This window comes from Diospyros lotus, chromosome 12, assembly GCF_014633365.1.
Source record: "Diospyros lotus cultivar Yz01 chromosome 12, ASM1463336v1, whole genome shotgun sequence".
NCBI lineage: Eukaryota > Viridiplantae > Streptophyta > Magnoliopsida > Ericales > Ebenaceae > Diospyros > Diospyros lotus.
Genome location: NC_068349.1, coordinates 2064234 through 2091152, shown reverse-complemented (window position 1 = coordinate 2091152; position 26919 = coordinate 2064234). Strand labels below are relative to the sequence as shown.

Here is a 26919-nt window from a genome sequence, read left to right as displayed (position 1 = left end):
TTCATCATATGATAAGTAAAATTTCACAACGATCGTAAAAAGGCACGTAGTGCTTGTATAGTTTCTATTACATAGATTATACCATATATCGTGGTAGGCACGATCCTTCAAGAATTTAGTTAAAAAATGTCTCTCATATATTGTCAATGAAACTTGAACTTACCCTAAACAATCCCAAAATTGTCACAAGGAACAGTATTGAGGGGTTCATTGAAGGAAGGAAAAAATTATAAAAATTGCCGCAAGTAAAAAAATTTAAAAGTTAATATGAAACAGTCTCATTTATCAAGCCTAACCTTGCATGTCGAGAAACAAACCAAGGTCCCGTTTGGCTTTGAGTTTGAGGGTGCGTTAAGTCAAGTTTGTTGTCAAACACACTAAGTAAAGCGCTCGGTAAACTTCAATTCAACTCAATTTAGGCCAAGTGTATTAAGAGCCCCAAGTTCAACTAGAGTATCTTCAAGTGCTTATTCAATCAAGTATAATTGAGACTCAACTCAATATATCAAATATTTATGGGACAAACTATAGTTTTGCCCTTATATATATATTTTTTTATCATTAAATCGTTTTATTATTTCGATTACACTCTAATACCCATATTTTCAAATCAATTTAAAATTTTATTTTTGATTTTTTTGTGTGTGTAGTAATCTAAATTTTTTTTATTTCGATTACATCTATAAATTTACATTTTTAAGTTAATTTAATCCATGTATTTTGACGTATAGTTTGTCATTTCATTTTATTTATTTTTTTACATATAAAAGTAAATGCGTTAAATTTACTTGAAAATATAGGTCCAAATCTGTAATTGAAATAATAAAAAGTTTGACTGTCACACGAAAAAAAAAGTCAAAATACATAGATTAAATTGACTCAAAAATCAAATTTTGATATATAATTGAATTGACAAAAAATTCAACTGGTCACACAAAAAAATATAAAAATACAAAAAAAAAATAAAGAAATTCATGATGGGGTGGAAAAAGAAATTCATGAATGAATCATCCCTTTCAAAAAAAAATTGTCGTCTTTTCAAAAGAAGTTATGGGATAAACTCAGGGCCGACCTTGAGATTTTGGAGGCCTTATACAAGCCCATAAACTAAAAATTTATTGGGGTCTTAAACTTTTAAGATTTTAAATTGAATCATATATTAACGGTTTATCGATCAATTTTAAAGTTTAAAAAATTTAATTAAAAACTTTCAAAGGTCCAATGAGTAAAATATTGATTTTTTTTACAAAATTTTGATATATGAATGATATTTATTGTTTAAAAAATATTAAAATATAGAAAAATTAATTGAGCATTAATTTTTCTTACAAAATTTGTGAGAATAGTATTTATTATTTAAAAATATTAAAATAAAAAAAAATTCAAACCTCATAGTAGAGTGACTTGAATGAGTAACTTAAGAAATTTTTAATTTACAACTCACTACTCTGTCAACTAACCTTAAATAAAATTGATATAAATTATGTGTTTTAATATATATTTATTATATATTGTCGACGTTTGAATTTGATCGACAGTGATTCATTTTACCCATTCTGAGAAATGAACACAAAAAAGGAAAAGAAAAGATGCACCAGGGAGATTTGAATGATTCAGTCAGCATTCTGGCGATTGGCACCTGCAAACACTCTAACGCCAAAGTAAGTAAGGGAGTAAGTTGTGTATTAGTAAGTCAGAAAGTAAGAGTGTACCTTGGCTCTGAAGAGAGCCAGCTAAATATAGGAGGAAATGTCCTCTCCACATGTCTTATACTTTTGCAAGTGATGGGACTGTATACCGACGCCAGTGAAATTTCCCAGGTGGCAACATAGTGTTGACTGATCCCTCATTAATGTGGATGGGATTTGAGACGAGCGCACGAATACCCAGTAGAAGCTGCAATAATGTTACTGCAGGCTGGTATAGGACTAGGATGAGACCGTCATGGACCAAGAGATGGGTCGGGAGAGAGGCTAGATTGGGCCCGGACGATCTAGCCAGAATGATGTCTAGTCCATAATTATTCCATGATCTTCTCGCTCATGTGAGCTGAATGGTCGGTTTACAAGCCGATTGGTCCTGCGATCTGGGAGTTGATTGGTCTCGATTTGCGAATTGGGAGCTCGTTTAAAGCTTGGTTGGTCCCGCGATCTGAGCTCCAAAGTAGACGATGTGCAATCTGAAACTGACGATCTCGACCATGGGGCTGTTGAGCTTCAGGTGATTGAGCCTCCTTGCAGGGTCTAATTCAGCCCACTTTATGTGAGAAAAAATACATATAACATATATTTAAAATATATATTCAAAACTCTAACTTATTTTTTTTTTTTTGAAGAAATCTTCTATGGTTGGGGGCTCAACCCTCAGATGGCCCTGGATGAAGTGGTTGTTTCCAAGAGGTTCTGAAATAAGCGAACTTTAGCTGCAGAACGGCCTGCCACTTACAGAGGTGGGAAAGAAAGCCCGTCTCTCTCTCCAACCTTCGGGCTCCATCGAAACAACTTCTCTTTCGTCCTTTTGCAGTGCCTCTATGCCAATGATTGATGATATTAGTATTTTTTTTATTATTTAATTATATATATCTAAATTTAATTTTTAAATAATCTAATTCTTATATTTTAATTTTTTTTCGTATGACAATACTAACTTTTCATCATTTTGATTACATTTCTAAATTTATATTTTCGACTCAATTTAATTCATATATTTTCATGTATATAAAAAAAATCAAAGTATAAAAATTAAATTAATTCAAAAATATAAATTTAAGAGTATAATTAAAATAAAAAAAATTAAATGACTATATAAAAAAATAAAAGTACAAAAATAAAAATATAATTTTTGGCCTAATATGGTATATTAGTATTAATATGATATAAGATACAATATATTAATATACAAGTACCGTAGTTAAATGTACATATAATATTCTCAATTTTTTCAAAAACCTGAAACTATAATTGCAACCCTAAACAAGTCTTCATCTTTGATTAGAGGTGACCATTCTATCAATTTGATGACCAATTAATTGAATTGCTCATATTAAATAGATCAAATATTTTTAAAAGTTGAATTGAATTGACTGAATAGTTGTTCAAATTGAAAAAACTAAAAAATTACAAAAATTGAAAAAAAGTTAAAAATAACAAAGTGCAATCAGATATAAGTAATTAGAAATGAACAAAATTTCAATTAAACCAAATTGCCTAATTTTGGTAAAGAACGACATTGTTTTTAACATTTTGATTTGTTCGATTATTTTAATTTTTTTTCAATCAAGAAATCAAACCGAATCAAAATAACATAAAAATTTAAATTTAAAAATTGAACTGAACCAGTTTATGAATTAGACTGAATCGAACAGCAATTTTTATCTAGTTCAATTTAATTATTTTAATTTAATTGAAATTTTGTTCACCCCTGTCTCCAATTTCCCCCAAACTTGGGTCCTTTCCTATTTGGGCTTTACTGTGATGATGGGCTTGCGGGGTCTTCTTTCTGAGCCCACTGACTGATATATGCAAAAGTAGAGGAAGCTCACGTGGGTTGGCCCATCACTACTTACTACTTGCTTCCTTCTTTCTATTCTGGGCTCCTTGCCACAGGGCCCATTTGGTTCTGTTTTGGGCTGGCTGGGTATTCATTTGGTTCGAATCAAAGACCCGACCCGTTAGAATTAAAATTGGACTGGACTGATCCGGTTTTGGTCAGATCATGAATATTATTTTATTTGTAATATATTTTTTAAAAAAATAGGCATTTATGTATATATATATATATTTATATATATCATTCATAAAAAAAAAATCCAAACAAAAACTAATTAGTTTACAGTTTAATAATATATTATAAGTATATTATATTATTATTTATTTTTAATAAAAAATATTATTTATTTTTAATCCATCCCAAATTAAAATAAATTGAAAATCAATTGAAGCAAAAATGTGAATTGAGGTTCGGACTAAATTTCGATAGATCCAAACCGATTTTTCGATTTTAATTGAATTTTGAACGGTTATATTTTGAAGGTAATTTTTTTTGTAAGGGTAAGTGAAAATAAGAATATTTTTAAAAAATAATTTATTTTTAAAATATTATTGTCATATTATTAATCATAATCGATTTTTGGTCTATTCCGATTGAATATGGATTCAAGATTAAAAAGCAGCTATGATTATTAAATACTAATAATAATTAAAGTAAAAAAATAATACATAATAAATAATATATTTTGTATATATATATATATTTTAAAATATTTTTATATTAGAAACAAGGAAAAAAAAAAAGTATAGACAAAAGGAGGAGAATATTACCAGTTACCGACTTCATGCATCAGAAAGCTACGAGAATAGGCGAGAAGATGGTCTCTGCGCTGTCAATGGCGGGCACGACTCATCTTATCACCCGAGCAATTAGCTCTCTTCCGCCCAACACCTGTCGCCATTACCACAACACTCAAGCGCTCGCCCACCAAATCCACCTTCCCGCGCTTCACAGCAACTTCCTCGGTATCGGAACGCAGCAGAGCGCGAAACTCGCCGTCGCTGATTTGAGAAAGGCGGTGGCGCCTATCAAGAGGATTCGGGCCATGGCGGCCTCGTCCGGGCCTGGATTGGAGGAGGGCGTGAAGAAGGCAATTAGCGAAAATCCAGTTGTTGTCTACTCCAAAACATGGTGTCCGTGAGTCCCCCTTCTGATGAATCTCTAATTTCGTTGTTTGGTTTTTGATTTTTCCCGTTGATGTGGAGTTCTTGAATATGGAATGAAGGTATTCTTCTGAGGTGAAATCGTTGTTCAAAGGGCTTGGCGTGCAGCCACTCGTTGTTGAATTGGACCAATTGGGTGAGTTTTCCCCTATTTTCAGAAACACACGAACCTCTCTATGTAAATGTGTATAGGTTTTCGTTGCATTTCTGGATAATTTACATATTTTTATTGTTTGGGTAACCTGTCATAGACCATATTTAGCTTGATGAATTCGCCCTGTTGTAGCAGTAATCACTATTATTGAAATTTGACGGCTCAGGGAAGCTACAATGAGTGTCCAACGCGAGTGCATTTTCAAGGTTTGAAAAAAATAATCTACCGGATTAAATTTGCTTCCTTAAGGAAGAAGCTTGACTTTTATTAATTAATTGAAATTGGACCCTACAAGGAGGAGGATTGATGTTATTGACTTGAAATTGGTCATTTGGGAAAAATGAACAACGAAACTGTTTTGACCATTTATCTTTCATAAGGAGATTGCAGGAATGATTGGCATCAGAAAGATCATGGCACTTTTATGTCTAATTGTACTAGTCAACATGGTGGAACTCTTACTATAATGCCCTGGGAGGGCTTATCACAAGGAGATAATAGGAATGATTGGTCCAAGAAAGATCTCGGCACTTTTATGTCTGATAGCCCTGGTCGACTTGCTGGAACTCCTGCAGTGATTACCTGGATGAGCTTATCATACCACCCATCTGCTCTCCCCTCTTTTATAGGGGGCCAAATTGAAGAGAGAGAGAGAGAGAGCAGATATATTTGGGGGCAGGACTAAACCTGGTGGTTGACTTCTTGGTGTTGTGATTGCAATGACGAACTTTTTTTTATCTTATGTAAACATTTTTCTGAAATGTTTCTACATAAAGTATATTTCTTATGCCGTTATGCATACAAAGTCTTAAATGTGATGGAGTTGAAACATCCCATCTTTTAGATAACCCTCCAAATTGGAGAGTTAATAGATAAAGAAATGTGAATGTCTAGATATATTTCATTCTTTGGTTGACGTAAAACTTGGCACACATGATATTCATGATGGTTGCATGTAAATCTGTAATCAGTTTGGTTACGTATGGATCTATGATCTATCAAGAAGCTATGAAATTGTCCATAAGTAACATCTTATATATCTGGGGTAAGTTGATCTCGATACTATATGTGTACACTTTGGACAGTGCTCCTTTAATAAATTTTATTGGACTTTTTATGCCTCAGACATTCCTTGGGTAGGTTTAGAATTTTTACCTTTTCTGGCATCTGAGTAACCAAGCCATGGTATATGAGTGTCCCAAAAGAAGCTCATGTATGCTTAGTCATTCTATTATAAAGCACGGGTCTTTATTTAATATTACCTAAATCTAGAAGGAAAAGTGAGCTCATGGACCTTTAGATGTTTGCATAGTCTTATTCCTTCTTAGTGATTGCAAATATTTGATAAAGTCATGGGAAAAATCGAATGAGTTTAGTCATAGTGGCTGATCGCTGTCTGCGTGGCTGATGGAGATCAAGTAGAAGATTAATTCCAGTAAATTAGCTTTATTAGAAATTTTATTTCCTGGCAGAATTTTGATCATAATAATTTCAAAGAATAAGAATCTTATTTGTATTTTCTTTTTAATTAGCTGATATCATCGAGGACTAGGTATATAAAGTCCTGTATATGAAGACCATAGGATCTTCTGTTGCTGTAGAATTTCACAAGGAATTGAAGAACATTTTCAAGCAGCCATCATTAAATTTCATGGACAAGCACCCAGATATTGAAGGCATTGGCCATCCTAACAAAACCTTTTCCATGCCTTTAAGGCTTTAACCATCAGCGTGAGTTACTGATGGCATGTTGAAGAGAAGTTTTCTAGTATCAAAGAAACCGAAAACTTTCTGTGATATCTTTGTAAGCAGGAAATTGCATACTTATCAATGTCTATAAATGTAAGTAGTTTATAGGCAGGAAAAATTCCCATTAGAATGATTATCTGTTACAAGGACTTTTGAAATGCAGTAGACTCAGGTAGTTGAAAACATCTTGATTCTTGATTCATTCATATTTGTTCGCTATATTTGTTTCATGTTAACTAAATTCTTACCCGTTACCACTGCATTTCTCAGTTACTTTTGGTCATGTATGTTATTTCTTAGTGGAAGATGGTAAAGAAATACGATTTGGTTTGCCTTACAGTATTGCAAAATGAGTATCTTTACATTGTAGCCTGATTTTGTCTAAGAAGTTCTTCTCACTTTTCAGGTCCCCAAGGACCAGAACTACAACAGGTGCTAGAAAGCCTAACTGGACAACCTACTGTACCAAATGTTTTCATTGGTAAGAAGTGCTTGGAATGCTGATTATTTATCTTAAGCATATCAAAAATGTTAGCGGTTGACTTCAGAATATGTAGTCATGTTTACCATTTTAGGTATGATTTTGTACGAGGAGGTGTGTCAATAATGCCTTTTCTTCTTGTCTCCTTGTCTCGGATAATCCTATCATACTAATTTAAGGCTGTCAAGATAGTGTGAGATCCAGAATAATAAATTCCAAATGGTAGTTATATTAACACAGGAACCTTTTGATTTCTTCTTGTTACATTTTGACACTATTGAGAGTTTTAGAGGGTTATATGGTAACATTTTAGTGTTAGTGAAGATCAGAAGATAGGGGGAAGAAAGCAGAGCTTTTTCTTTGATTTCGTCGATTATTCAGACTCAAGCCTGATTTCATTTCACATCAATAAAGCTTTTAAACTCAATAACATTTACAGCACTCCTAAAGTATGTAGTCACATTCTGAAACTAGACCTTCCTAGATAATTGCGAGATAACTCTAAAATGTTGTGACCGAATATGTTTCTTGGCTTGTGGATCTCACATCATCTTCTTGACTGCATCAGAATGCTCCTTGGAGAATCAGAGTTATGTACCGAAGTCACTTCTGTATGTGGAGAGTATCTATTTGAATGTAGCATTAGACCCGTATCTGGATTTTATTTTACTTGCTGCATTCAAGATAATGATTATTGTGTGCTAATTCATGTTTTTCTGCAACCAGGGGGAAAACACGTTGGCGGTTGTACAGGTACCTCATCTAGCTTCTTTAAATGACAGTCCCTCCTACAAAAGTTTCTCTTAACCGTCCTTAAACATGTCTATGTTTTATCGAGTTCAAGGATCTTAAATTCATGGTATCAAAGTGGTTTCAGTAATACTCTACTGGAAACGCAACTAAACTGATTGTAGTTCGTTACTGTAAAAATGCCATTACCATGTCGTTCCAGCCTTGTGGTGATACCATTCGCTTCAGTGCTCGGCGACTCTGTCAGCCTGTAGTAAATTTGTTATAGCTGGAAATGGTTTTGATTTGTTCTTGGCTCATTACACAGACACTGTTCAGCTGTACGAGGAAGGAGAGCTTGAATCTTTGTTGTCGGAAGCTGGTGCAAAGAAAGCCGAGAGCTAGCTAGCCCCTCTGCGGCGGGGCTATTGGGCTTCTTCATTGCAAGATATGCGCATGTTTTTGGCCCCCCTCAAAGAGAAAATTCTAGTGAGATCTTACTGATTCACTCTTCAAGTTCCGGAACTGATTGCTATGCATCTCCCTGATCAGTTTGTATGCTGAATTCACAAAAGCTTGCTGCCTCATAGATTCTATGCGAGTCTCGTGTTCAACATTTTGCTGTACGAACTTCTTTAATCAGAGACTGCATATAAAAACGACTCTCTTGCATAGCAGGAAGCTTTTGTGCACTACGAACTGTTTCTAGTGGTAGAGTGGGATATGGAGCTAAAACTGTGAATTCGATCATTTACATTCAATTTTCTGTGTTTCGGTTCGATTAAATGGTTTTATGCATCAGTTTTTTCCGAAGGTAATTGTATTATAGTTTCAAAAATAAAAATACAAATAGGAAGTAGTCGTGTTACTTTCTTAAACTAGTTAGTATTTAATGCAAATGTACAATATGTTGATGCATAAGTATTACCAAAAATGTTATAATTGAGCGTCCAGGCATTTGACTTTTTTTTCTTTTTTAATCTTTTGATTCATTGTAAAATTTTATATAACAAGTCGAAACAAAAGTCTAATCTGTTACTAAATATGTGATTTAACTTGTTAGAATTTTTATACTTTTAATTCAAATATATGATTAACTTAGCATATCAGATGTTATATAATTATAATATTTGTGAGATTCACGTATATATACATAAAAATAAAAATAAAAATATATATATATAACTTGTTACATATAATCTGCTTGTTTTTTTTTAAGATTACATTTTTTTTCTTTTTTTTATTTATGTGTACACATAGATTTTATAAATATTATTATTATATATAACACCTAATATATCAAGTTAGTATGAACACATTCTCTCTAAATCAATTTTACATATTAATAAAATTGTACATAATTGAGTTAATTTGAATTGAATTGTTAAAATTAAAAAAAATAGATAAAATTATATGTTTACGAAAAGAATTAAATTATTTTCACTATTAGTTATATTTTTTAATTACTTGCATGGTGGCTTCTCCGACATGTTTTATTTGTTGAATATGTTAAGGGGAGTGATTTTTGATAGACAATTTGGTTATTATTATTCTGTTTTTAATTTAGTTTTTATTTGTTATCTTCGGGATATGTCTTAAGTTTTGATATAGACTATTTGAAGTTTTTTTTAATGAAATCTTACTTAGGAAAAAAAAAAATTGGTAAATGACCTATTCTGTCACACTTAAGACAAATATTTTAAATACTTTAACTGTACTCTCTGAATTGATATTTGTACATCAAACCCTCCCCTACAAAGTAAAATTTTGACAAATACCCCCTAAGATAGAACACCAGTTGCCATATTTACATTCTAGGCCCTATAATTTTCCCACCTCTTTGTTTTCAAAGTAAATTTTGGATAAATTAAATAAATTCAATCTTGGAGGGAAAAAACATGAAGAAATTCAATGCCCCATGACCCATTTTACCCTTATCATTCTTAATACTTATTATGATATTATCAATTAATTGGGATCACATTTGATAATACCATTAATTTCTTCCCTATGAATCATTATATAATGTGAAATTACCAATGAGTAACATAGCCCTCAACATGATTTGATCTCATAAGCTTCAAATGCAATCTTGAAAATGAATGTTAATATTTTATAATAAAGACTTTCAATTACTTTTATTAAAAAAAAAAAAAGACTTAGAAAGCACAAAACCTGCATTTTTTTTCTTTTCACCTCCCTAACATTATTTAACTTTTATGAGGAAGATATCTAATTATTTTCAAAATAATTGCTTAGAGTACATAAGTATATTCCTATTTAAAATCATCATTTATGTGAAAGTTGACATTTTATTATGTCAACTCTCAATTACTAATCATCTCAAAACATGAAATAAAAAATATTTCGACCTTTATTTATAATTATCATAAATTTGCCAATAATGCCACAACGCTAGGTTCTACAATCTCGAGATTTATTAATATCATTTTGTGATATAATTATATATATACTATTTTGTGAATAAAATTACTTTTAGTATTGATTATACTTGCTTTTAATACTTTGAATTATGAAATGTTTTAAATGCCATGACTTGAATTGTAAAAAAAAAAAAAAGAATGCAATCCACACAAAAAAATAGTCAAATCTTTTATTTTATTTCATTATATTTTAAAATTCATATATTCAAACAAATTTAAATTAAACAAAATCTTACAAAAACTTAATTTAGTTATGATCTCTTTTTGTCTCCCCCTCCTCCCATTTACCATTGTAGTATATTTGATCATTGGATATATTAAGGCCAATATATTCAATAATTTATTTAAATTATAGATATAAATTTATTAAAATAATATATTTTGGGTTTATAAGTATCTACTGGGTGTTTATTACCTTAGAAATATAAAAATATAAAGAAAAATAAAATATTTTAAAAATAAAAATACAAAAACAAATAAAAACCTCATCGCCATTCCTGCTAGAATGCGTACGGAAGAGTGCACCGTGGCATTCTAATGGTCACCCAAACCTTCAACCCGCAGAACCGCAAAGTGGGCCAATTACGCCATCGGCTCATGTTAGCAAAGGGATGATTGTCCAGTTTATCAGCCACTGGAACGCCCGGTTCTTCAAGAGCCAGCCATGACCACCGCCACCGCTGCGGCGGCGCAACTAATCGGCTGCGCCTGTCTCCCTCCAAGCACCTCTTTCAACCCTTCCCGCCGAATCCCCGGCCTTAAGTTAAAGTTCAACGGTTTGTTCGCTTCTTATTCCTGCTTCGCGCCTCGCCTGCCGCGCGCCGCTACCATCGCCTGCTCCGCCGCCAATAAGCCCTCTTCCACTTCCGAGATCAGGTCCGCTTCTTTCACTCTGCGTATGTCTGTCAATCACGAATGTTTTCTTACCTGTGCAGAATGAGTTCAATTGTGTACTTGTCCCAGTGTCCGGTTTAGTTGTGAACTTATGATTTCTGAAATGGTGTTGAATTTTTGGCTAAAAGGAATGGTTGGATATGCAAAATGTGGAGCAAGAAGTTGCAGCGATTTCAAAGGCTATATTATTATCTCACTTTAAGATTGTTGATTGTACTATTTTGGTTCTTGATGTTCTCAGCTTATTAATTAAAAGCGTAAATTGCTGGAGACTTTTTGTTATGTAATTAAATCTCTATTGCCATTTGTCTAGAGCTTCATGTAAACTCCCTCTTATTTTTTATTGATAATTCTGAGTAATATGTTACCTATAATGGGGGAATGTTTTGATCCAGTCACTACCTTGGTGGCAACAAGGTTTGCGTTCCGTTTCTATGGCAAGTAGGAAAACAAGTTTGCATTCATAAATGTACCCAAAATTTAAAAGTACTAAACATAGGCAAAATTGTACCAAAAATAGAAAATGGGATAAGAAGGGATGCATTATTTATAAGACATTACGAATGCAATGTGAGCAGGTTGTCTTGGTAGACATGCTTAGAGTGTCGAGAATACATGCATGATGGTGATGTGTACATGTTGAGTGTTTGTGCTGGAAAAGAAAAAGGCACAATTGGTGAAAATGAGATAGCATTCCTAAGTGGAATAGGAAGGAGGCAACGATTGTAAAAAAATAAAATGGTGAGGGAAAAAGGTTATTGTCTTATGAGTAATTGAAATCTAACCTCATAAAGTCTCAAGGGAAAAAATTGGGAAGGAGAAAAAATAATAAGTAAGAAATAAAGAAAAGAAAAGAAGAAAGGTTGCCACGACAAGAGACCAGGAGGGAATTAAGGAGATTTTCTTCTTTAGACAAACAGGTGAAGTAAAGATACATTTAGGCTCAGTACCTTTAAGGCACCAATCCTAACTTGGTTAGGATAAGGTGCAATTGATGATGGTAACTTTTCAAGGAAGGAGACATTTAGTCTCGTCTTTCATCACTTCATGGTCAAGGAATTTTTTTTTTTTTTTTCCTGACATCAACATGATTTTCTGTAAAATATAAGAGATTGAAAAGGAAGTTCTATAGAAACTGAGCAGCCTGTAAGCTGTAACTTTACATTGTTTGATGCACGTGCATAAGACAACTGCATATTAAGATAATTTAGCACAAAGCAATCTGAGGAGGGTCCCCATATTGCAGGAAGTCGTCCATGTTTTGAATCCTTGATTCCCAAGACATAAACAGAGTAAACTTTTATTGCTGCTCCAGGGCCACCTTTTAAAGAATCATATCTTAAGATGATAAAGTTAATTTCTAGAAGCTTCACAATGACGAGAAGATATACAGATACATATTTCCGTACATATTAGTAGCTTGATCAGTAGCAAATGATTACAGGAGAGAGCACAGTCTATGAACAGTTTATGCCAGTAAGTCAGTATAATAAATGAATGTTCCACTATAAATATGGTAGATCTTCTTCCTTGAGGATGGACAGTATGATCACAGTGCAAAAATTTAATGAATAATGTAACAGAAATTACTGGCATACCTGCTTTTTTTAATATTTAAGGTTGTCATAGTCTTGGCCTCGTAGAGTATGCAGAATGCTGTAATTGTGTCACGATACAGATGTGGACAGATGTCCAAGGACTTTATTACAGCAGATTATTTGTCAGGAGAAGCTGTTAATTTCTGTGTTTTAGAATTGACAACTGTAATACTTTCAGTTACAAATTAGAACTGAAAGAACTAACTATAAAAGTGGCTATATAATCTACATGAGAGGATCTTTTGAGAACATTTGAGTAATAACAGAATTCAAGTTCTCTCTTTTCTCTTCAATTCTCTCCCTACTTTCTCTCTATTTCTCCCTCATTTCTCTCTATATCCCTCTCTTTCAATTCTATCTTCGAAGAAACCCTAGTCAGGTCCAGGTTCTTGACAGGCACTTGATTTCTCGTGCCGTAGCATGCCATGGGAGGTTTCCCTGTCGCTGGTCAGTTGCAGAGAATCCACTGTTCAAAATTTTTGGATTCTCACTTTGGCCCCCAAAAGTTTCTGGGATTTTTATGAAAATTCCACAGTTTTTGGAGAATTATGCCCTGACCCCTTTCTTCTTTTTAGTTTATTCGCTTGGATCCCCTAAGAATTACACTTAGGTCCCTGTCAGATTTGCAGATTCCCTCCTTTACTTTGTTTTGATTAACTCTGTTAAATATTTGTTAAGAAAGTGAATATATATATATATATACTCATATATGTTTTTCTTTTGTTAGTTACACATTTTTATTTCATCATTTTTTTCTTCATTCTCTTTTGTAACCAAAAATTTGTAAAACTTTTTTGGGTATTACATGTCTTTACTTTTTCTTTTTTCTCCCCCCTGTGTGCTGCCCTTCTTTTCTGAATGCTTAATCAAATTGATTGGAAGGTTGAATTGTATTGATGCTTTAAAAGAGTAGGATGATTCACATCTTCTGTTTGTTATCTGACTTTGCTTCTTTCACCATATGCTTCTGCTCCCAGGTTATATTTACCAGTCAGGTCTCCTTGTAATCATCATTTTATTTGTTCTTTAGTTCTGCAGCCAAGATAAGGAGTGAAGTTCTTTCTCCATTCCGGTCCGTTCGGATGTTCTTTTATCTTGCTTTCATTGCAAGCGCTGCTCTTGGCGGATTGATTGCCACAACACAGCTTGTTGGTGCATTGGCTAATTCTTCAAGAGCAGCTGACGTCCCTGACATTCTTACAGGTCTTGGCATAGACATTGGAGCAGTCTCTATCTTTGCTTTCCTTTATTCTAGGGAGAACAATGCTAGGAATGCTCAGTTGGCTAGACTATCAAGAGAGGAAAACCTCTCAAATCTTAAGCTCCGCGTTGATCCAAAAAGGGTTATCTCAGTTAGTGATTTAAGGGGAATTGCTCGACTCGTCGTACTTGCTGGCCCTTCATCCTTCTTAACAGAGTGTTTCAGGCTTAGTGAACCTTATACTGAGGGCCTTCTGGAACGAGGCGTGCTTGTGGTTCCTTTTAGTTCAGATGGAAATTCACCTAGTTTTGAGTTCAATGACAATGAAGAGATGAAGGATATCACCAGCAAAAGAAGGAGACTTTGGCAGCTTACTCCAGTTTATGCAACTGAATGGTCCAAGTAAGAAAGTTCAAAGCAAATATTTAATGCTTTGCAGTTTGTTCAACTGCCGCCTTATTTCAATGGATTAATCAATGACAAATTAAACTCTTTTTGTTTTGATATAATTGAAATCAGGTGGTTAGATGAGCAAAAGAACCTTGCAAAAGTCTCGCCTGAATCTCCTGTGTGAGTCTATTGTTATTTATCTTGTTGAAACTGGGGGGATAGCTGAGGGACAAATTCTGTGCACATGCTCATTCATCTTCATCTTTGCACGTCTAAGCTCATTATTGCTGTTTCATATTATGATCTTCATCTTCCTTAGTATATATATTTGCGCAAACACGTACACTGTTGGGCGGGTAGTTCTTGTGCTGATGTCCAAAGAATTTTCTACTTTGTGAAGCTATTTATCTTTGCGCTTGGATGGCCGTGTTCGAGGCAGTGGTGTTGGCTACCCGCCTTGGAATGCTTTTGTCGCTCAATTACCGCCAGTGAAAGGGATATGGTCAGGTCTACTTGATGGCATGGATGGAAGGGTTCTGTAAAGAAGCTTTCTTAGGGTTAAAAAGACATAATTGTTTTGCTCCACAAAGGTTAGATTTTCAATTAATACAAACTTAGTTTATATTACTCCCTCCACTTCTTTCAATGCACGTTGTTTTCAAGATCATTTGTCAGCTTAATAGCAATGACATCCAAATGTATCAAAGTTGACTCTTTGAAGGAGCTTTATTTGACCCAAGATACATTTAAAGGCCTTGTCAAAGGTGCCTTAATGAGTTTTCTGTATGGTTACAGTTTTCTGGTCATATTAATCATTTTTCTAGCAGTTAAAATTGTGCAAGAAGATGTAGGTGCCTTAACCCTGCCGAGCAAACAATATTTCTTGTTATATTCCCAACTTCATCTTCTTTACATTCTTGGTTACCAAACAAGCATACAACACAACCCATTTGAAAGGGCTGAATCATCTCGTCGCTTAACCAAAAAGTATGATTAGAACTAGTTGAAGTGCCCAAAGAAAGATCGCATGTTTAAGTTCTCCTTTAGACAACTTCTATCTGCCTTCAGAGGCCTAATTAGTCGCCCGCCATAAAATTATCCTGAGTTCAAGGATGAATAGTTTAATAATGCTATATTCCCAACTTCATCTTCTTTGCATTCTTGGTTACCAAACAAGCATACAACACAACCCAAATCATCTTGTTGCTTTATGATTAGAACTAGTTGAAGTGCCCAAAGAAAGATCTCATGTTCAAGTTCTCCTTTAGACAACTTATCTCTGCCCTTGGAGGCCCAATTAGTAGCTCGCCCTAAAATTATCCCGAGTTTAAGGATGAATAATGATGCTATATACCCAACTTCATCTTCTTTGCATTCTTGGTTACCAAACAAGCATACAACACAACCCATTTGAAAGGGCTGAATCATCTTGTTGCTTAACCAAAAGTATGATTAGTTGAAGTGCCCAGAGAAAGATCTCATGTTCAAGTTTTCCTTTAGACAACTTCTCTATGCTCTTAGAGCCTAATTAGTCGCTCGCTGCAAGATTAGATTATCCCCGAGTTTAAGGACGAATAGTTTAATGATGCTATAATCCCAACTTCAATCTTCTTTGCTTTCTTGGTTACCAAACAAGCATATAACACAATCCATTTGAAAGGGTTGAATCATCTTGTTGCTTTAGTTGAATTGCTCGCAGAAATATCTCACGTTTGAGGTCTTTTTTAAACAACTTCTCTCTGCCCTTAAAGGCCTAATTGGACACTCGCAACAAGTCTACCCTTGAGTTTAAGGATAAATAGTGTAATAATACTATCAATAAAGCTTAAAAAATGATACTGTCAATCTTATGAATGGCACTTGGGTGAAGTAAAAACAAATTAATACGAGAATCACCCGTCGAGCTTAACCTAATAAATGGAATGAGAGGCTAAGCTTGCTCCTCTTGTATGGACTTTAAGAAAGATTAATATATGTCCACACCAATGTTGATCAGGCCAGATGGAGATGAAAAATAACACATGTTGTTGAGAAAGTCTGGATACACACTGTTGGTTGAAGGGAAACTAAGGTTACAAACAAATCAAAGGAACAAACACTCATTAAACTTCTAGGATTTCATCTAACGCATAGTTGTTTGTAGATACATTAGCATAATTGACTTTGTTGAACCGAACAACAACCGGGTACCGGCTCTTCGGATCCTGATCCACCGCTACCACTGACCCGACGCCCTTGAACCAGTAGGATTCCTTCCTTAGAATTTTAACCTGCCCAGACAAAATTAACAATTAATTAATACCTTCTAATAACATATACTTATATTGCATTAAAAACGGAAGCACATGCAGAGCTTTGATCGGACCTTGGTCCCTCTCTTGGGTCCAATCGGAGGTGGCTTAACCGGCGGGGCCCCGGTAGTGGCTGCTGGCGGCGGCGCCTCTTCTGCTGCTCGTACGACCACCGGCCTTGACATGCTGAATCTGTTACTGGGGGCTAGCAACATGGTGGCGGCGGCAGATGCCATGTCTGGAGCTTCTTCCGACTCTCTGTGCCTCTCTTCTGTCTGTGAAGTGGGATTCAGAGAATGGATTTGGATTTTGGTGGAAGGAACAAAAATAAATAAGTGGAGAGGAAGGAGATGATCTTTTCAGAGGCTTTGGATTGAGTGGAAATCTTTTTCCTGGATGTTGCTAAATGGAGGATGGCTCCAGCCAGTGAAATGGTGCCACCTCTGCACCATATCCAGTTCTTTTTGGATAATGTTTCCCCCTGCTTCTTGCTCTTTTAGTTCCTGAAAACATGGTAAATTAAATAAAATATATTTATTATATTTATATAATTATATTTATTAATTTTAAATGTATCACTTTTTAAACTAATTAATCAACTAATACAATTGTTTAGTTATCAAAAATAAAATTATATAAATATATTTTATCTAAAATAAAATATATTTATTATTATTTATCTATTAATTAATGATATTTCACAAAGGTATATGAAGGTATAGTTAGATCTCTTGATGGTTAAATACTTTGATGCACGGAAATTTTAAAATAATATTATTTTGATATTTTAAAAATATTTTTTATCAGAAAATACTAATAAACATAAAAAAAAATCAGACCGTTTTTTGATTTTGAAAATATTTTGGGATTGTTTTATAATGCTGAAAAAATATTAGAAATATAATTTTATTTCATAATATTATTAGAGACGGAAGTAATTCTATCTATATTTTTTTTAACTACCATAATAGAAACAGAAGTAATGTTAATTGAATACTTATTTTTATATTAAAAATTATATTTATAAAAAATCTTTTATATTTTTATATTTATGAATTTTTTGAGTTTTGTTTATTATTTTTTTTAAAAATGTCATTTCTTTATTTCATTTGGTATCATATTCATTTTTTATTTCTGTTTTTATACAATTTAAGATAAAAATTGAGAATCTCATTAGCTTTCTCAAACTAGCTTAGTGTTAGGATTTGATTGGTTAATATTTAATATTTAGTTTTAATATTTAAATAAATCAATTAAAATTTGAGACATCTTGAAAGTTTAAAAACTTATTGAATTCGGATATAAAATTATATTTTAATTTTATGTTATTTTTAACTAATTGATTTTGAATATATTTTTAGAAAATTTCCTTTTGCCTAGTAAAAAAAATATTTATAGAAATTTTGCATTCACTTTTAAACAATATAGATATATTAAAATTTTCATTAAATAACAAGAAGAATCCCAAGTTTAATTTCACTACCATCATCCGCTACATATATTTTATATGTCCAATGGTCTCTACCTATCATCGTATTTTTTTAATTGACAGATTGGTTTCAAATTTAATATATTTAATTTTTATATGTTTGAAGGTACAAGAGAGAATTTAAATAATTATATAATATTACTTTTAAATTATCCCTCGAGATAGCGCAAATAATTCACCATATGTATTTAGAAGTTTGAAATATCATGACGTCGTGAATTTAAATTTTTTTTCATGCAGAATTACACAATTACTTGTATCTGTCGAAAAGGGTTAGGTGTTCGGACTTTAATTTGGAACAAATTTGTTCATTCATTTAAGATTGTCGAGTTGATGGACCATAAATTTTAGAGATTGTGAAATAATATATGTTTGACTAAAAATGATCTATAATCAATAAATCTTTTGAGTTTCAGACATTATTAAAAATAAAATTACTTTTAAATTATATTGAAACTTATGTATACAGTAACTTAATTTATAGAAGTTGTTCTTTTAAAAATATTATTACAATAATATAATAGGTGTGATTTGTTATTTTTGAATTATTTATTTTATAGTAAGTGAATGGAGGAAAAATACAGTATTCTAATTTAATTTGCCACGTCATCAGATCTAATTTTGACGTGTAATTTCACTCTTTGCTTATAAACCCGCGGAATTAGGTTCTCTCTCGCGAGCCATTTTGGCGCCCAAATGTCCGTCTATTTCAATCTTCACGGAATCAAACCGACTTCGCGATTGAGAACTTTCTCGACAAGACCGAACCAGAGATAGGGTTTCGTGAACGTAGATCACAACAGTTACGAATCTGAGATCATGAAGAGACGATCCGGAATCAATTCCGGTCAGGCGCCAAAAATCCGAAGTTCTTCAGTTCGAGGTTTCAATGGAGTTCGGAGCCTTCTCGGGAACGAAGGTTTTTCGCTTTCTGCTTCTTCTGTAAATGCTAAAGTATTCTTCGGGGAATATCGATTAAATTTGATTGGCGCTCGTTGTGAATTGACTTTAGATGTCCATTTTGATTGAATTGCGTTGTAATTTGCAACTTATGTTAGGGTTACATCTAAACTGGACACATTTTCCACTGGTTGGAGTAATTTTAGATGTAGCAAGACAAAGATTATGAGTTACGAACTGCGCATGTGGACTATAGATAGTTTATGTGATGCTTATGTTGGTGATCATAGCTTTTTAGTTTTCTCGTAGACATTATCAGGGCTGGAAAAGTAAGGTTTGCAGATCCTGAAATTGATAGTACTTCTAATCTTAGAACAGATCCATCTATACTTCGCCATGAGCCAACTGAGGCTCCAGGATGTAAGTACCCTATCGCCTATGCTCCATCTCAGTTTGCATTCGCATTTCAAAATTTTTGGTACACATGTAATGCAAGTTCGGTAACTCTACATTATCCTCCCTGTCAATCTCCCCTTTGCCCCAAGTAATGCAACTTTTGGGTTACGTTCTCCCTACTCATATAGTTTATAGAAAGGTGTGCATACTGTGGTAGTCCTAATATGGTTTCTACATGAAAGCGGTTAAGTATTTGTTACCCTAGACATGGTATCATTCATCTGATAAGAAAAAAGATATGCAGCCAATTCACCAAAAACTTCAGAGTATGCATTCTTCAAGAAATTAAAGAAGGATGCAGGTTGCTGTCGCCCTTATCCTTTAAATAAAGAGGACAACAAATTGAAGAAGTTTGAACCAAGTGGCTGGACCAGAGGTTGGTTTAGTTGTAATCACTTTGGTTTGGCGTGGGGTTTGTTGCTTAAAACATCTTCCCTTGAATCATTTTTCATTCTTTCATCTCAAAGAGGATAACTTTCATTTTTTTGTCAGTTCTTCTTACCTAGAAACTTTACCATGCAGAGATCACAAACATGTCCAAGGACAGCAGTTCTGAATTCAGATCCTCCTCACCCATCCAAAAAGAAAGACATATTTCCCACAATTTTTTACTATCACCACATGCCAATGTATCGAAGAGTTCAGGTGTGGGCAGATTGGATTTTCCTTTTCCATTAGATATGACTTTTTAAGCATCATTCCTTGACAGTTTTCTTGACATCATATAATGCAGATCCAACTGATATTGGCAAAATTAGCCACAAGGACATCAGGTCCCCATTGGATGTTGAAAAAATTACACCTATGAGTGACAAGTTCCTCTGCTCACCCCTTGATTGTGCATTAAGAAAATTAGGTATGTACTGTGGTTGAACATTTTAGATGAGACAACTTTTCAGAAAAAAATACTAGATCTGCCTTGCCTTCATCTTGCATATTCCTACTTCATTTGATTGTTCAATTTTGTGGAATGAACCACATTACAATCATGCAAAAAAGCCAAAAACATTTGAATTGAAGTTTGGATGATATCGTGGTAATGAAGTTGTGGTCTTGATTTATTACATTATGTTATCTTAAAGTAACAGAGAACAAATGACTAAGAAAATAATCTTGATTTATTACATTATGTTATCTTAAAGTAACAGAGAACAAATGACTAAGAAAATAATTTACACAAAGTAGGTGAAGAAAGTTATAGTTTAAAACAGTAAACTAAAACTTTATGCTTCATCTATTTTGGACTTTTCATTAGAAACCTGGAAACTGGAAGGGTGTTCCCAGTGCACGAGTCTCCTTACTTTGTGAGGGTCTAGGAGAGTTGTATTTGTATGTAGCCTTGCCTTTCTTTGTTTGCATAAGAAACTTGGAAACTAAATGATTGGAGGTACGTTTCCCAAATCTTCTTGTTTGATAAATCAATCATTCTACAAGATTTGATTTTAACTGTCAACCATCTACATGTTAGTACATGTAGTTGTTCTACAAGTTTTTGGTTATGGTTTTGCCTCTAAATAATTAGCATTAACTTTTCAAATGGTTATATTCTGCAGCATGAGACAACAAACACTTTATCAAAACGGAGGTCATAAACATGCACAACTTTGGTTATATTCAATTTGCTTCATTACCAGGGAAATAGACGAAGCACTAGGAAATATGTACATAGGGAATCCCGTAAGATGTTAAAATTTGCTACTTCATCGCCTCAACTTTGTGATCAGATAATATTTTCTCTTAATTTCTTTGAGTGCCAGTCTTAACTAGTTATTGAAATTCCATGGTCAATTTTCGTTCCTCAAAATATGGAATTGTTCAAATAGTTCTAGCAGCAACAAATTCAGAGTGTCCCATTCTTTATTTTTAATTTAACCATTGGCTGCCTGGTAGAGCATGCTTGAAGTATTCTTGAATTTAGGAAGTGAATACTTGGATGGAGAAGTCTTTTCTGGAAAAAGAAAAAGATTATATCAATTGGCCTTGGAGTCATTACCTGAAGTTGAGAAACTGTGTTCTGATCGGTTAGAATCATGACAACTTTTTTTTTTTTTTTATGGTTTTCTTTACACACATTTTGATATCAATATACTTCAAAATTTTCAGGTGCAATTTGGTTTCCATCCTCCTCAATCGACTGTTTCCTGACATTGAAGAAAGCAATGTATGATCTTTTGGCTCTTGGAAGTGATTACATGTCTCTTACACCCATTTGCTTACTAGCCTGAAAATTTGTGTTGCCAGTGCTGTAGGGATGCAAGGCCAGCGCCACCAATAGCTGGTCCCAAATTTTCATCAGATGTTTCTCATGAGTCAGATACCTACTGTAAGGGATTTTATTGTACTGAAAGAAGAGACCTCGTCCAAGCTGAGCATGGGTGGTACTCAAATGATTTCTGTCAAAGATCAATAGAGATAAGTCCTTTAAACAGCCCTGCTGCAAAAGAACAATTTCAGTATGAAAACAAGAAATATTGGTCTGATTATGAAGGCGGAACTGCAAGTTTGGTAACTGTAGGTGATCCATACTATTGCACTAAACTAGAAAATTATGGAACTATTTCATCGAATCATATCAAAAAGCTGAATAGATTTCAAGACACGGACGAATTTGCCAATGGAATAGGGCCACGTGCTCTGTTACTGAGTTGGGACTTTAACCGCTTGAAAGATAAAGGAGATTCATCTATTACAAGTTGTAGTACAGAGATTAAATTACACTCCGCAGTGGCAGCTTCATGGGATGATCACCAACAGGATCTGGATAGTAGTACAGATGCAGGTTGGTTGTGCTCATCAACTTTCTTTTCCGATATTCCTTCCAAATTTACCTCATTACCACATTGCCATAGTTGGGATTTTGAAAGATTCCTTGAAGAGGAGAAGTTTGTCGTTGGGGAACTGAAGCATCGCCCACTGACTTTGTCAGATGCTCCAAACTGTCTTAATCTAAGAGGAGACTCCTATAATTACAATTCAAACAAATGTAGCAGTCTATTCTCTCATCATCACTACCCATGGACTCTAAGCAAGCTTTTCAACGAGAAGTGTCATCCTGATTTTGGACCGTTTGTCCTTCACTCTGGACTAGGTTTTGATTTAAAGTCCTCACCAATAAGCAGTTCCTTTGATGAACTTAATCCATCAATTTATGATGTTTTTCATTCACCACATAAGGAATGTCCAGATTCTTTTCTTCTTGCAGCAGAGGAACAAGAGGATTACTTGGATAGCACGAACCACAGACAAATTATCACTCATTGTGCTAAAGATATATTTGACAGTAATCAGTGGTCTTCCATAAATTCCAGGATACCTCTTGACAAAGAGATCACTGGCCCCTTGCTGCTTGACTGTTCAAGTTGGATTGGATCTGAAGAAGACAATAATAATGACGACAAAAAGAGTATGAATCTGATGCTTCCAGCCATTTTTAGATACCCTTTTGATTAAGATCACCAAGGTATGGGCACTGCTGTTAGTTTTCGGCTCTTGAGGGTAAGTAATACTTCTTTGGTAGCTGCATTCTAAATGGAAATCTTTAATGCCTTCATGTCTTTGGTTGGTTGTTGAGTTACTATGATATAAATATCTCATCAATTGACCTCTTGATTTGTGAACCTCGCTATTTTATTAATGAGTTGCCACTACAGATTATATACTCCTATTCAAGAGATTTACTGGCAATATTATAGTCAGAGCCGGCCTAATGAAGTTGGGGACCCAGACAAAAAAAGATTTGTTGAGGTCTTTAAATAATACACTTTTTTATACCAAACATTTCATCATTTTATTAAATAAAAGTTAAAATTCAATAAACTACAAAATATAATAAAATATTTATAATGTTTTGTATTTAATTTTTAATAAAATATTTATTATTAAAAAATAAATAAATATATTATAAATTTTAAAAATATGGGGCCTTCCAATTTTGGGGGCCTTATGTCATGGCATATATGGCTTTATAATTGGGCAGGCCCTAATTATAGTCTAGTCAGTAGCTGGAAGATAGCTCTAGAATCTGCTACCATGTTAACAAATCAACAAAAAGCTATTTTTGAACTGAAGATTACTGTCTAAACTCTTATGAAAGTCTGAGGAGAAAGAAGTATTAAAGTAATAGAGATGTTTTGAAAGATCCTTCTTTAGCTAATGAAATGAAGAAAAAGTAACTGCACTATCGGAGAAAGCTGCATTAGTCTGCTTTGTCTCCCCCTTCCCCCTTTCTTCCCTTGGATTCTATACATATATATATATATGTGTGTGTGTATACATCTTACATTATGCATGTGCAATGTGTTATTTTCTGCATTTTTACGCGTAAGAGTGAGACCTCTCATGTGCTTGCAATTTGTCCTGGATCAATAGGTCGTAGACATATTACTCGATTTCTGGGCTCTACTAATTCCATCGTATTTACAAAAATCCCAAGCCATTCACCAGGGCTGTTTAAATACCTTTTTCATTTGTCTCACAGCGTGCCGTGTATATATGTGGAACAGGGTCTTGGCCTTTCCCCTAGTTGTTTATCTTGCCTCATTAAATAGGTAACACATTAAACCGCCCCTGGTAGAGGGGATAGGCATAGCTACTAGAATAGCATTTGTTGTTTCGCTATATTGACTCTAGGACGGAACGGAAACCTAATTATCCGACAAAAGGTACTGGGAATTTATTTCGTTGCCCTAAAGATTCTGGAATTGTACTGATGGGAATGCTTCCATATTCTGCGCTTAACATCTTCAATGCAGGCATCCTTTTTTAGTTGCTCAGCTTCTTCATTATCCTGACTCCTGACCATTTAGAACTGGCATTTCTGCAAATGCTATTACTCCACGTGGCTCTTCATTTTAAAGGTCATAATAATAATAATAATAACAATTTTTACCTCATTAATTATGTCTCCTAGAATTGCATAAATATTTCAATTGCTTATATCTGTTATCTTCTTTTTAATTGTCCATATCAGAAGACAACATCTTTCTTCATTAGTTTAATTACCCTATATCTATATATGGCATGGCCGCCAAGTCAGGTCTGTCGGCAGTTCACTACCGAATGGTAGAAATGGGGAGTAGGAATTTATTTTCTCTGCAAAATTGAGCTGTACTCGTCTTTGGTTATTTTTTACACCTAGGAGATAGATACTTTCAAACAGGGTTTCAATTAAGCTATGATTTCATCAAAACATGGATTCCTAAATTAATTGGAGATTGTTTTGCGTGGCGATGGTTTCTTTTGGTAAAATTTGAAGAGTTCTTTATTTATTATTATCATTAACAATAATTCATGGTATTGAGTAGATTTATTGTTAATTTTAAATAAAATTATAATAAATTATATATCATATCAATTTATAAATTTTTTTTGTTAAACTTATTTATAAATATAATATTTTTCCTTCATAAATAGACGATCCACCAAAATCAGAGTCTTGGTGTGAGCATCTACAAGACATTTTGGAAATGTTTCACTTTAGTACTCTTAACTTTGATGTATGCCTTCTTGACCCATCTTGAATAGAAGAATGATAAATGTTATTTTGTAATGTTTATATATTAATGTTTTGTATTTTATATTATATAAAAATAAATGTATAATATATTAGTCCACGAGGGTTATTTATGTAAGTTTTAGTTCTCTGGCTGTCTTATAGTTATTTTTTCGCTGTTTTTGAGGGGCAGCAAGACAGCCAGTAGAATGTGGGGGATTAAGTATAGGATCTGGGCCTGGGTTGCGTAGGTTGGTTGTGGCATTAACTTAATTGGACCACCCCGTACCAAGTAGGTCGCTGCTTATGCATAACATTGAAGGTAGATAAAAGACGACAAAAAAAAAAAAAAAAAAGAGGACACCTGGCATGCCCCCCCTCGCCCCCGGGCCTTCCCCTCTGTATCCGTGGTCCCCACCTACCAGCCAACCCATCGACTAGGTCTCCTCCTAATTGTTTAACCTCTCCATCTTGAATTTTATCTAAAAAAATAATATATTTATTAAAATCGCATAATTAAAATGAGAAATTCTTGCAGGACCCCAGATTTAGCAAAAATATACTGACCACCACCTCTGAACTATTAGCGCAATTTTCCTCTTCTTGTTAAGAGACACCCATTAATCCTTTTAAATTCTCCAAGAGTGTCACTTTTCTCTCTACTATAATTACACAAAAAAAAAAAGTAATTTATTATTTTGAGAATCACTTAGATCACAAATAAACCATGAGAATGCAATATGACTTGATTCATTTCATTTCATGGTCGAAATTTTAATATATGGTTTCTTTCTTTTATTTTTTTTCTAAAGCATTCATTACTGATGTAAACAATATCTTTGACACTTAATAAATGTCTGGGCAAGTTTGCATGTGTTGTTAACAATTAATTTAAGAGCCTCCTTTTTGCATTGTGATAAATAATATAATATTATAATAATGTAATAAAGACTCATCTCGTATCTACCTACAACGGATGGTGGGTTATTTTCCTTGTACTTGGATCAACTTATATGGATATTGCCTTGATGGTAAGGACAAATTTAGCCGTCACCATTAACTAAATTCCAAGCAAGATGTCAACGTATGTGGTATAATTGCATGGTCTCATTAGCATACTGCTTTCTCTAAGAAAAAAGAAAAAAAAAAAAAAAAGATTCGGTGATGGCCCATTTGAGATTCTTTTAAGATTGCAATGTAACCATTTTCATGAACGTTATTATTATAAGGTATAATTAAGAATAGCAGTGTACATGATTGGTTCATGCATTCAAGTTAAAATTGTCACCTTTTGCTTGATTTGATAAGATTAGTTTGCTTGGGCTTGCTCAACGCTTTTGCTGCATTGCCTACCAAAAATAATTATTAGTTTTTATTGCAAGCACTCTCATTTTTCTTAATAATTTAAATCTTAAATAAATGCGATGTGTTAATGTTAGCAATCAACAATATTCATGCTAGTTTAAATCTTAAAATTATTCAATATGAACCCATAAAAATTATTTAGTTATGGGAAGAACACGCAGCTAGAAGAACTTAGGCCTCCTGTGAAATATTTTGTTTATTATTTTTTGGTTAACAAAATGAATTAATATTGGATAATGGTTAAGAAAAAATATAGATAAAATTGAAAATTACCTATATCATGACAACTCAACCTCTCTGATATTTCTTTAGATTATTTGTTGTGGCAGATCATAATTCTTTTGGTGGTATAGAGTTTTTTTTTTTTTAAGAAAAAAGAAGAATATTAACTCATTAAAATGTTAAAAAAAAAAGACAGAAGATGAACCAAAAGTGTTTTTTATTGGGGGGCCGGGTATGATAGGCTGAAATTGAATTAAAATTAGAAGCCATGATTTAGAACTGATAAGATTGGCATGTGACATGTCCAATCACATCAGCTACTAAATTACCACTTTATATGATAATTATGCCTA

General features: G+C 33.6%; 4 protein-coding genes across 7 annotated transcripts; 3 read left to right on the top strand and 1 right to left on the bottom strand.

The window, feature by feature from the left end:
* Positions 1 to 4323: 4323 nt before the first annotated feature.
* On the top strand, positions 4324 to 8591 carry LOC127814049 (monothiol glutaredoxin-S10-like). The gene is made up of 5 exons (XM_052355271.1): positions 4324 to 4686; positions 4775 to 4848; positions 7022 to 7096; positions 7823 to 7849; positions 8154 to 8591. Exons 1-5 carry the CDS (start codon positions 4334 to 4336, stop codon positions 8228 to 8230), a joined length of 606 nt encoding a protein of 201 aa, XP_052211231.1. The 5' UTR covers positions 4324 to 4333; the 3' UTR covers positions 8231 to 8591.
* A 2227-nt stretch (positions 8592 to 10818) lies between these two features.
* On the top strand, positions 10819 to 15091 carry LOC127787323 (protein LOW PSII ACCUMULATION 1, chloroplastic). Its single transcript, XM_052315298.1, has 4 exons — positions 10819 to 11145; positions 13792 to 14364; positions 14482 to 14532; positions 14753 to 15091. Exons 1-4 carry the CDS (start codon positions 10934 to 10936, stop codon positions 14892 to 14894), a joined length of 978 nt encoding a protein of 325 aa, XP_052171258.1. The 5' UTR covers positions 10819 to 10933; the 3' UTR covers positions 14895 to 15091.
* A 1265-nt stretch (positions 15092 to 16356) lies between these two features.
* LOC127787324 (photosystem I reaction center subunit IV A, chloroplastic) lies at positions 16357 to 17003 on the bottom strand. Its single transcript, XM_052315299.1, has 2 exons — positions 16718 to 17003; positions 16357 to 16622 (listed from the first exon to the last, which is right to left on the bottom strand). Exons 1-2 carry the CDS (start codon positions 16877 to 16879, stop codon positions 16455 to 16457), a joined length of 330 nt encoding a protein of 109 aa, XP_052171259.1. The 5' UTR covers positions 16880 to 17003; the 3' UTR covers positions 16357 to 16454.
* A 1817-nt stretch (positions 17004 to 18820) lies between these two features.
* On the top strand, positions 18821 to 25957 carry LOC127813994 (uncharacterized). 4 transcript variants are annotated; one of them, XM_052355198.1, is made up of 8 exons: positions 18821 to 19051; positions 19733 to 19864; positions 20011 to 20133; positions 20222 to 20344; positions 21407 to 21509; positions 21592 to 21649; positions 21730 to 22267; positions 22797 to 25957. In XM_052355198.1, the coding sequence occupies exons 1-8, from the start codon at positions 18952 to 18954 to the stop codon at positions 22895 to 22897; spliced, it is 1278 nt and encodes a 425-aa protein (XP_052211158.1). In that variant the 5' UTR covers positions 18821 to 18951; the 3' UTR covers positions 22898 to 25957. The 4 variants fall into 4 exon arrangements, with proteins under 4 accessions (XP_052211158.1, XP_052211155.1, XP_052211156.1 ...); XM_052355195.1 differs by having other exon boundaries at positions 21730 to 25947; XM_052355197.1 differs by lacking the exon at positions 18821 to 19051 and adding an exon at positions 19060 to 19452 and having other exon boundaries at positions 21730 to 25948.
* Positions 25958 to 26919: the final 962 nt, after the last annotated feature.